General features: G+C 49.0%; 1 protein-coding gene across 1 annotated transcript in view; it reads left to right on the forward strand.

The window, feature by feature from the left end:
- Positions 1–11,889, forward strand: part of HIP1 (huntingtin interacting protein 1) — a 116,931-nt gene that overhangs the window by 65,303 nt on the left and 39,739 nt on the right. Inside the window, exons 11-16 of the mRNA XM_011976355.1 lie at positions 2,542–2,599; positions 7,566–7,641; positions 7,754–7,894; positions 8,640–8,737; positions 9,406–9,478; positions 10,835–11,018. Coding sequence (XP_011831745.1) covers positions 2,542–2,599; positions 7,566–7,641; positions 7,754–7,894; positions 8,640–8,737; positions 9,406–9,478; positions 10,835–11,018 — 630 coding nt within the window. The remainder of the gene's footprint in view (positions 1–2,541; positions 2,600–7,565; positions 7,642–7,753; positions 7,895–8,639; positions 8,738–9,405; positions 9,479–10,834; positions 11,019–11,889) is intronic.

An 11,889-nucleotide genomic window follows, 5' to 3' on the forward strand; every position in this document is an offset into this window, starting at 1 on the left:
GAGACGGAGTCTCACTCTGTCGCCCAGGCTGGAGTGCAGTGGCCGGATCTCAGCTCACTGCAAGCTCCGCCTCCCAGGTTTACACCATTCTCCTGCCTCAGCCTCCCGAGTAGCTGGAACTACAGGTGCCCGCCACCTCGCCCAGCTAGTTTTTTGTATTTTTTTTAGTAGAGACGGGTTTTCACCGTGTTCGCCAGGATGGTCTCGATCTCCTGACCTCGTGATCCACCCGTCTCAGCCTCCCAAAGTGCTGGGATTACAGGCGGCTAATTTTTATATTGTTTTTAGTAGAGACGGGGTTTCACTGTGTTTGCCAGGCTGGTCTTGTGATCCTCCTGCCTGGGCCTCCCAAAGTGCTGGGATTACAAGCGTGAGCCACTGCAACCTCTTTTCTAAAAATAAACATTTATTTTTGTTTTAGATCCACAGAAAAGTTAAATAGTACCAGGAGTTCTCGTATACCCAGTTGCATTTTCCCTTTGTTCGTATATTAGTATGAAACATTTGTCACAACTAACGAACCAGTGTTGATACCTTATTATTAATTAAAGTTCGTACTTAAGGCTGGGTGCAGTGGCTCACGCCTGTAATCCCAACCCTTTGGGAGGTCAAGGCGGGCAGATCACGAGGTCAAGAGATTGAGACCATCCTGGACAACACGGTGAAACCCCGTCTCTGCTAAAAATACAAAAATTAGCCGGGCGTGGTGGCACGCGCCTGTAGTCCCAGCTACTTGGGAGCTGAGACAGGAGAATTGCTTGAACCCGGGAAGCGGAGGTCGTGGTGAGCCGAGATTGCGCCACTGCCCTCCAGCCTGGCAACAGAGCGAGATTCTGAATAAAAATAAATAAAAAAAAAAAAAATGGTTAGTACTTTATTCAGATTGTCACAGTTTTTACCAAATGTCCTTTTCTGCCCCAGAATCTCATCCGGTACACCATGTGACATTTAGTTGTGATGTCTCCTTAGGTTCCTCTTGGCTATGACGTTTCACTTCTCAAACTTCCCTTATTTTTGATGATTTTGATCGTTTTGAGTTTTTTGTAGAATGTTCCTGAATTCTAGTTGCCTGATGTTTTTCTCCTGATTTCACTCGGGTTAAGGGTTCTTGGGAGAAAGATCATTTAGGTCAAGTGCCATATTCATTCACTGTCTACTTTTGCCATTTTGGTTTTGTTTTGTTTTGTTTCAAGATGGAGTCTCACTCTGTCACCCAGGCTGGAGTGCAGTGGTGCGATCATAGCTCACTGCAGCCTCAAACTCCTGGGCTCAAAAGATCCCCCCACCTCAACCTCTTGAGTAGCTAGGACCAAAGTACACATCACCACACCTGGCTAATTTTTATTTTTTAATTTTTGTAGAGATAGGGGTCTCGCTATGTTGCCCAGGCTGGTCTCAAACTCCTGGGTACAAGTGATGCTCCCCACTCAGCCTCCCAAAGTGCTGGGATTACACATGGGAGCCACTGTGCCCAGCCATCTTTTGCCATTTCAAGAATCATGTTTTATACATATGTTCCCTGATTTTATCCAATGAATATATGACCCATTTCAAAATAAAATTTAAATTTAAACAAATAAAGCAAACACTAAAAGGATTGCTGAGCTGTGATCTTTAGCTGCAATATGCAGATTTGCACATCTGACAGGACCTCAGAGAACTGGCTCTGTAGGGGAGGAGGCTGTCCTAAGAGGCTACTGTGTGTGCAGTGTCATAGAGTTAGCTACCAACCAAGCCAGGACTGGCACTCAGATCCCAAGCCTCAATCCCTTGTTCTTTTTTTTTTTTTTTTTTGACAGGGTCTCGCTGTCGCCCAGGCTGGAGTACAGTGGTGCAATCTCAGCTCACTGCAACCTCCACCTGCTGGGTTCAAGTGATTCTCCTACCTCAGCCTCCAGAGTAGCTGGGATTACAGACACGTGCCACCACTCCTGGCTAATTTCTGTATTTTTAGTAGAGATGGGGTTTCACCATGTTGGTCAGGCTGGTCTCGAACTCCTGACCTCAAGTGATTCTCCTGCCTCAGCCTCCCAAAGTACTGGGATTACATGCGTGAGCCACTGCACCCAGCCTTCAGTCCATTGTTCTTTGCCTTCTGACAGCCCTCCTCTTGGGCAGGCTCTGTGGATCTCTTCCAGACTAATATCAGCCCTGAGCCTCAGCCTAAAACAAATGCAGGCAATAGCTGAGAAAAAACTGCTCCCTCCTGGGCCTGCCATGGTCCAACCTGCTACTGGTCAGGTCACCATTTCTCCTCTAGTCTGGGGCACAATTTCCACCTTATTGTGCCCAGCATGGCTTGTCCTTCAGGAACTAATTGAAGTGGAAGGATTTGGAGGATAAGCGTCTGCACACTCCTGCTGGTTCCTGCTGGGCTCCCTTGGTTACCAGACCTCGGGACAGCTCTAGGCCAGTCATGGCCCCTGGCAGTGCTGGCCACATGCCCCAGGGTAGCTGGGCCCCTCCCCGTCGAGAGCCCCGCCATGGCTTCCGTGCCCGCTGGTCCCCCTCCCCTCTCACACTCTTTCCAATTTCTTCCAGGCCTCCCAGCCGACACCCTGCAAGGCCACCGGGACCGCTTCATGGAGCAGTTTACAAAGTAAGTGGTTCAAGTAACAGGAATGGAGGTGAATCCAAGAGCACTATAAAATTTAAGCCACGCAAGAGCACTGTGAGAGGTGGCTGGACACAGTGGTTCATACCTGTAACCCCAACACTTTGGGAGGCCGAGGTGGGAGGATCACTTGAGGCCGGGAGTTTGACACGAGGCTGAGCAACACAGCGAGACCCCGTCTCTACAGAAAAAAAAAAAAGCAAAACAAATTACCTGGGCACAGTGGTATGCACCCGTGATCCCAGCTACTTGAGAGGCTGAGGCAGGAGGATGGCCTGAGCCTAGGAGTTGGAGGTTGCAGTGAGCTACGATTGTGCCACTGCACTTCAGTCTAGGTGACAAGTGAGACCCTAAAAAAAAAAAAAAATTTAAATACTTGGGTTGGGGGGTAAGATTATCTTCTTTTTTTTTTTTTTTTGAGATGGAGTCTCTCTCTGTCACCAGGCTGGAGTGCAGTGGTGCAATCTCAGCTCACTGCAACCTCTGCCTCCTGGGTTTACGTGATTCTCCTGCCTCAACCTCTCAAGCAGCTGAGACTACAGGCACGCACCACCACGCCCAGCTAATTTTTGTATTCTTAATAGAGATGGGGTTTCAGCATGTTGGCCGGGATGGTCTCAATCTCTTGACCTTGTGATCTGCCCGCTTCAGCCTCCTGAAGTGCTGGGATTACAGGCGTGAGCCACCGCGCCCAGCCTGAGGTTATCTTCATTCTAAGGTGATAAAGTGACAGAACGTAGCTCAGACAGAGGCAAATCTACCTATAGCTAGGGCAACTATTGGTTCTCTAATAAATCCCACAGAAGCATATAGAAGAAAGAGATTTCATCCATTCATTAGTTGCCTGCTTATGCCTCTTTTCTTTTCCCTCTCCCAAAGTTCTGGTCTTGTAACATTTGTAGACTGATAACCCCTAACAATGTATCTCTAGCCAGACCTTACTTCTGAATTCCAGCCTCTTGTCCCCAATTTGACATTGGTATAGCATACTTAAATCTCAAACTGTACTCTAGGTTTTCCCAAAAAAAAAAACAAAACCTTTCTCTCTCCATTCTTTTTTTGTTTGTTTGTTTTTGTTTTTGGGACAGAGTCCCACTCTGTCACCCAGGCTGGAGTGCAGTGGTGCGATCTTGGCTCACAGCAACCTCATCCTCCCCATCTCCAGTGATTCTCCTGCCTCAGCCTCCCAAGTAGCTGGGATTACAGGCGCCCACCACCATGCCCAGCTAATTTTTGTATTTTTAGTAGAGACGGGGTTTCACCGTGTTGGCCAGGCTGGTCTCGAACTCCTGACCTCAAGTGATCTGGCTCCCAAAGTGATGGGATTACAGGTGTGAGTCACTGTGCCCAACCCCTCCCCATTCTTTTCTATCTCAACAAATACTGTCATCATCCATTTAGGCCAGAGATCTGGAAGTCACCATTTTCCTCATCCCCCACGTCCAATCCACTAGCAGGTTTGGTTGATACCCTACACCTGCTTCTGAGGTGGGATGGGGGACTGGACTCTGGAGGCAGGAATTAAGGACAAGTAAAACAGGGAAGGGGTGGAAGCATCTCTGCATAAGACACGCCCCACCAGTGTGCCGTGACAGTTTACCATTTGGCAACACCCAGAAGTTAGCGCCCCTTTCCATGGCAAAAACCTGACAATCCGGAAGTTACCACTTTTTTTCTAGAAATTTCTGCATAATCTGCCCCTTAATTTGCATATAATTAAAAGTGGGTATATATTTGTGTGTGTGTGTGTATATATATATGTGTGTGTGTGTATATATATGTATGTATACATGATAGCTGCTATTCTGGGCTCACTGCCTATGGGGTAGCCCTTCTCTGCAAGGAACAGGACCTCTGCTGCTGGCTGTGCACTGCTGCCTCAGTAAAAGCTGCTAACATCGGCCAGGCACAGTGGCTCACGCCTGTAATCCCAACACTTTGGGAGGCCGAGGTGGGCAGATCACTTGAAGTCAGGAGTTCAAGAGCTGCCTGGCCAACATGGTGAAACCCTGTCTCTACTAAAATACAAAAATTAGCAGGGCATGGTGGCACACACCTGTAATCCCAGCTACTCGGGAGGCCGAGGCAGAAGAATCACTTGAACCCGGGAGGTGAAGGTTGCAGTGAGCCAAGATCATGTCACTACATTCCAGCCTGGGCGTCCGAATGAGATTCCATCTCAAAAAAAAAAAAAAAAAGATCTTTATTTAGGCTGGGTGCAGTGGCTCACGCCTGTAATCCCAGCACTTTGGGAAGCTGAGGCAAGTGGATCACTTGAGGTCAGGAGTTTAAGAGCAGCCTGGCCAACATGGTGAAACCCTGTCTCTACTATAAATACAAAAATTAGCCCTGTAATCCCAGCTACTCAGAAGGCTGAGGCAGGAGAATTGCTTGAGCTCAGGTGGCAGAGGTTGCAGTGAGCTGAGATCATGCCACTGCACTACAGCTTGGGCAACAGAGCAAGACTCCATTAAAAAAAAGAAGGAAAGGGGTGGGGGGAAACCAGGCAAAAGTGAAGGAATAGAGTGAGAGTTGGGAGGACAGAGGGAGCTGAGAAAGGCCTCCTGGCTTAGCTCTGTGAAAGTACACCCTCTTGTTTTTCCTGTTAATTTCCTCACCCTTGACCATAGCTCCCAAATGCCAAGTTTCAGCCTCTCTGCCCGGTTCCCCAGGAGCAAGCAAAGGACAAGTGCGTGGTTGTACCCACCTCCTGGTACCCCTGTTCCATTTGAGAAGCCGAGTACATATTCTATGATAAATGGCTTCTTTAGTCCAAGGAGACAGGCCCTGGGGCTGATTTCCTGGAATGTCAAATTCCGGTAGCTTGTGAAAGCAGTCGAGCCTATTACTGTTGGCTCCAACCCAGCAAGATGGGGACATGTGGTCAGGTGATTTCATTTCCTTTCATTTGCTTCTAGCTTATAAAAACAGCTCCCCTGAGTAGCCGCTTTGCTGTCCCACACAGACGCGGCTGCTGTCTGAGACCTCCCTGTCCTTGAATTCAGGGGAAGCAGCAGTGATGTCACAGAGACAGGCCTAAGTCTTGGGATCTGACAGGATGTAACCCGGGGGGTTCATTTGTTGGGCTAAGCTGGAGAAAGTTCTGTGTTGCAGGCCGAAGGAGTTAAGGCCCATGCACCCCTTTCATCTCAGAATAGATAAGTCTGAGCTGGGCATGATGGTGCATGCCTGTAGTTCCAACTACTTGGGAGGCTGAGGTGGGAGGATCGCGTGAGCCCGGGAGGTCGAGATTGCAGTGAGTCGTGATCGTGACATTGCACATCAGCCTGGGCAACAGAGCAAGACCTTATCTCTAAAAAACTTAAAATAGGTCAGACGTGGTGGCTCATGCCTGTAATCCCAGAACTTTGGGAGGCCAAGGTGGGTAGATTGCTTGAACCCAGGAGTTTGAGACCAGCCTGGACAACATAGTGAGACCCCATCTCTACCAAAACCACAAAAAAATAGCCAGGTGTGGTGGCACACACCTGTACTCCCAGCTATTTGGAGGCTGAGGTGGGCCCAGGGAGGTCAAGGCTGCAATGAGCTATGATTGTGCCACTATACGTCAGCCTGGGCGATGGAGTAAGACCCAATCTCAAAAAAATATTTAAAAATAGGCAGGGCATGTTGGCTCACACCTATAATCCCAACACTTTGGGAGGCCGAGATGGGAGGATTACCTGAGGTCGGGAGTTCGAGACCAGCCTGACCAACGTGGAGAAACCCCCATCTCTACTAAAAATACAAAATTACCCGGGCATGGTGGCACATACTTGTAATCCCAGCAACTCGGGAGGCTGAGGCAAGAGAATCACTTGAACCTGGGAGGCGGAGGTTGCGGTGAGCCAAGATCACACTACTGCACTCCAGCCTGAGCAACAAGAGCGAAACTCCATCTGAAACAAAATAAATAAAATAAAAATATAGAATATATAAGTCTGGATCCTCTCAGGTTTCTTGGTCTTCAGTGTTTAGATTCAAAATAGAGATTTGAGAATGAGAAAAAGATGCTGAGTTTGCCAGGTGTGGGGGGGCTCATGCGTGTAATCCCAGCACTTTGGGAGGCCAAGGCAGTAGGATTGCTTGAAGCCTGGAGTTTGAGACCAGCCTGGGCAACATAGCAAGACCCTGTTTCTACCAAAAAATTAAAAATTAGCCGGGCATGATGGTGCACCCCTATAGTTCTAGCTACTTGGGAGGCTGAAGCAGAAGATCACTTGAGCCCAGGAATTCGAGGCTGCAGTGAGCTATGATTGCACCACTGCACTCTAGCCTGGGTGACAGAGCAAGACCCTGTCTCTACAAAAAGAGAGGGAAAAAAAAACAATGTTGGTTTCTTCATGCGTATATCCACCCAAGATTAGGACATAGTACCAAATGATTGTAATTCTCCAAGTGTTTATTGAACAGTTCCCCTGTCCCTGGCACTATGGGAAACAGCTCAGCAGAGCTCAGTCCCCACTTCCCAGGAACTTATAGTCCTAATTGTGAAGAGAACGAATAGTCCAAAAACAAAGATAAGTAATGAAAGAAGAGAGCTACCTTTGTAATTAAATTCCCTTCCCTTTTCCTATGGTTAGTTGGCTTATCCTCAGAGAAAGTCCGTTTCTTTTCATGTTACTCTAAACCAAACATTTCTCGGAAGTTAAGTCTGCAAGATAACAACATATATTCTACAGCAATGAAGAAATTAGCTTTTGGATTGTCTACTCTTCCAAAGGATGTGTAGCATGAATTACTCTTTCCTCACTACCAGGTCACTGAGGACCAGCTTTAAATAATCCTCCTCTGTAGCATCATAATTGAGTCCCAGCGCCATGGAGTTTATCTCCTTGACAGCCTGTGCCTTGGGGCTGGGGAGGGGGCAGGAAGGCCAGGTGGCTGCTCTGTCCCCTACATGGGGCTGATGAAGACACCCAGCACCCCTCAGGTCCTTCTCCATCCCTAGGTTGAAAGAGCTGTTCTACCGCTCCAGCAACCTGCAGTACTTCAAGCGGCTCATTCAGATCCCCCAGCTGCCTGAGGTAAGCATGCCTGACCGCACACCGTCGGCACTGCAGAAGCCCCAAGTACCCTCTTAGAGGCCGGCGGGGCCTGGCAAGCGAGCACTGTTTGAGGATGTGTCTCCGTCTTCAGAACCCACCCAACTTCCTGCGAGCCTCAGCCCTGTCAGAACACATCAGCCCCGTAGTGGTGATCCCTGCAGAGACCTCATCCCCCGACAGTGAGCCAGTCCTAGAGAAGGATGACCTCATGGACATGGATGCCTCTCAACAGGTGAGGACCACTTGGGAGAGAAACATGGCCTTTCCTCTTGCCTGCAAGTACGGGGAGAGGCTGGGGGAGACCCTGGCCAAAGCCCATTGACTCTAGCCAGGTTCAGCCTTCTCTTCACCTAGCACCAACCTAGGCTGAGCATCCTGCTCTGTGACAACCAGAAGGATCATAAATGGGTCTGGCTGGGTGCAGTGGCTCACAGCTGTAATCCTAACACTTTGCAAGGCTAAGGTGGGAAGATTGCTTGAAGCTGGTTCAAGACCAGCCTGGGCAACATAGTAAGACCCCATCTTTACAAAATTAGCCAGACGTGGTGGCACACATGGCTGAGATGGGAGGATCGCTTGAGCCTAGGAGGCTAAGGCTGCGGTGGGCTGTTATCATGCCACTGCACTCCAGCCTAGGCAAGAGAACAAGAAACAGGTCCTAAAAAAATAAATAAATAAAACAAAAATTAAAAAATTATCCAGGCATGGTGGTACACACCTATACTTCTAGCTACTCAGGAGGCTGAACCAGGAGGATCACTTGAGCCAGGAGTTGGAGGCTGCAGTGAGCTATGATTGCACCACTGTACTCTAGCCTGGGCAGTAGAGTGAGAACCTGTCTCAAAAAAAAAATTAAAAAAATTAAATTGTCTGAACCAAATTGAGAAAGGGGGCATTCTCCCATGTCACCAAACTGACCCACACACAGAAGTCTCTGGCGCTCTGACTTATTCTCACTCCTTTTTGGTCAACCACAGAGTTTATTTGACAACAAGTTTGATGACATCTTTGGCAGTTCATTCAGCAGTGATCCCTTCAATTTCAACAGTCAAAACGGCGTGAACAAGGATGAGAAGTGAGTCCAACCTGGGTTTAGGCAGATGGTGCAGGAGCTAAGTTAAGCCATGGTCTGCCTCAAAACACTAACCAAAGAGGAATTCTTAATGATACCGGGGCTTCTTAGATAAAGAACATCTGGAAGGGCTGGGTGCAGTGGCTCACGCCTATAATCCCAACGTTTTAGGCGGATGAGGCAGGAGGATTGCTTAAGGCTAGGACTTCAAGACCAGCCTGGGCAGCATAGCAAGACCTCATCTCTATTAAATAAAAGTAAAAAAATTAGCTGGGCAGGTTGTACACACCTGTAGTCCCGGTTACTCAGGAGGTTGAAGTGGAAAGATCACTTGAGCCTGGGATATCAAGCCTTCGGTGAGCTGTGATCATGCCACTACACTTCAGCCTGGGCAACAAAGCCAGACTGTCTCTAAAACAAAACCAAAAACACACACAAAAAGAATGTCTTGACCCTCAAATATTGGCCCCTTTAATCTCAGAAGAAAATCAATAACCATGGACTTATGAGTATTAGATTAGTATCTTTTAACATTTAGAGTATAATTCATAGCATTTCAAAGAATTGTCCCCAAATTAATACCAGCTTTTGATTTCCTACCCTGAGCTCACAATTAAAAAGAGAGGGATAGAAGCACTATGGAAGCAAACTCATTCCCCTTCTCTTCCCAGGGACCACTTAATTGAGCGACTATACAGAGAGATAAGTGGACTGAAGGCACAGCTAGAAAACATGAAGACGGAGGTATGCCTTGGATCTGCTCTGCCTTTGCAATTCACCAAAACACGGTAGATTTGAATGTTAAATTTGCATCACACTGGCCAGGCACGGTGGCTCACACCTGTAATCCCAGCACTTTGGGAGGCCAAGGCAGGAGGATTACCTGAGGTCGAGAGTTTCACCCTGGGAAACCCCGTCTACAATAAAAATACAGTAATTAGCCGGTGTGTTGGCAGGCACCTGTAATCCCAGCTACTTGGGAAGCTGAGGCATGAGAATTGCTTGAACTTGGGAGGCAGAGGTTGCAGTGATCACGCCACTGCACTTCAGCCTGGGCGACAGAGCAAGACTCTGTCTCAAAAAAAAAAAAATTGCATCACATAGACACTTTTTGGACTTCATCCTTAGGGTAGGTTAATTAGTAGAAACAAGCCAGGCGTGGTGGTGCACGCCTGTGATCCCAGCTACTGAGAAGGCTGAGATGGGAGGATCACTCAAGCCCAGGAGTTCTGAATCCAGCAACATAGGGAGACCCCCGTCTCTAAAACCAAATAAAAGCTGGTAGAAATGCTAAATCCAAAATGTGTTCTCTGTCATAATGCATTTCCATTTGACATGCCATGAGGACAGCATTTAGGCCAGGCGCAGTATCCATGTGATTGATGCCCAGAGATGACCTTGGTCCCCACAAGGCTGAGAAGCTCTGGGGAACAAGACCAGACCTTCTCACATGGCGATAAGGAGAGATTGGTTTGCTGGGCACAGTGGCTCCCGCCTGTAACCCCAGCACTTTGGGAGGTTCAGGCAGGAGGATCACTTGAGCCCAGCAGTTCAAGACTAGCTCGGGCAACATAGTAAGTCCCCATCTCTGCAAAAAACTTTTTAAAAATTAGCTGGGCATGGTGGTGTATAACTGTAATGCCAGCTACTCGGAAGGCTGAAGCTAGAGGATCTCTTGAGCCCGGAGGTTGAGGCTGAAGTGAGCCACTATCATCTCACTGCGCTCCAGTCTGGGTGATAGTGGTACCCTGTCCCACGCCTCCCGCCAAAAAAAAAAAGAAGAGATGATGTCAGCAGTGTTGGTGCCATATTAACAACCGCTCCTCACAGTGGCTGTTCAGGTGACTTTACCCACAGGGACAGCCAATGCTACCCTCAGTCACTCTAAAGAGGACCACAATTCCCCTGTCATCATGCCCTGTTATGGCTGTTGATTGAGGAGCTCCTAACGACCAGATGGTCCAGCCCTCCTGGGCCGTGGGGAGTTGACTTCGGGGAACCGGGTATTTACTTGGAAGCACAGTAGGACCCGCTTCTCCAGCCCTTGCCCGTGACCCGTGGCAGTGGGCAGCTGGCCTCATGACCCGAGTCCCCCCACAGAGCCAGCGGGTTGTGCTGCAGCTGAAGGGCCGCGTCAGCGAGCTGGAAGCAGAGCTGGCTGAGCAGCAGCACCTGCGGCAGCAGGCGGCCGACGACTGTGAGTTCCTGCGGGCAGAACTGGACGAGCTCAGGAGGCAGCGGGAAGACACCGAGAAGGCTCAACGGAGCCTGTCTGAGATAGAAAGTGAGCGGTGGGTGGGGGCAGGGGCGGGCCCGGGGGGCAGGCGCGGGCAGCAGAGCCCAGCTGGACTCAGGATGCGGCACAGAGGCTGGGCGGGGGAGCCCCAGACTGTCTTTCTAGAAATAGTCAGGAATGCCAGCCCTTAGCCTCAGTCCAGAGGGTGGGTTTGAGTCCTGCAGGCACAAAGCCCTGTGTGAGGCACTGCTGAGCACAGAGATGGGAAATACAGAAGATGGCCCTGAAGTGCTTGCCCTGGGCAGTGGATACTAAGGGAGAAGGAGAGAGGACTGAGGTCATAACAAAGAAATTGACATACAAGCTGAGAGCACAGTGGCTTATGCTTATAATCCTAGCACTCTGGGAGGCCAAGATGGAAGGATTGCTTCAGGCCAGGAGTTCAAGACCAACCTGGGCAACATAGCAAGACCCCATCTCTAGAAAAAATAAAAAAGATTAGCCGGGCATGGTGGCACATGCCTGTAGCCCCAGCTACGCTTGAGGCTGAGACAGGATCACTTGAGCCCAGGAATTCAAGGCTGCAGTGAGCTGATTGTACCACCGCACTCCAGCCTCGGTAACAGAGAGCCTTGTCTCTATAAAAACTCAATTAAATGTTTTAAAAAGCTGAAAGCCCCCATAGAATAAATGCCATGTATGTAAGTGCTGAAGAGGCATGAATCCCTGGCTTGATTTTATTGTTGTTGTTTTCTTTTCTTTTCTTTTTCTGAGACAGAGTCTCCCTCTGTTGCCCAGGCTAGAGTGCAGTGATGTGATCTGGACTCACTGCAACCACCGCCTCCCAGGTTCAAGCGATTGTCCTGCCTCGGCCTCCTGAGTCACTGGGATTACAGGCTCACACCACCATGCCCGTCTG

Source organism: Mandrillus leucophaeus, unplaced genomic scaffold (assembly GCF_000951045.1).
Source record: "Mandrillus leucophaeus isolate KB7577 unplaced genomic scaffold, Mleu.le_1.0 Scaffold164, whole genome shotgun sequence".
NCBI classification, from domain to species: Eukaryota; Metazoa; Chordata; class Mammalia; order Primates; family Cercopithecidae; genus Mandrillus; species Mandrillus leucophaeus.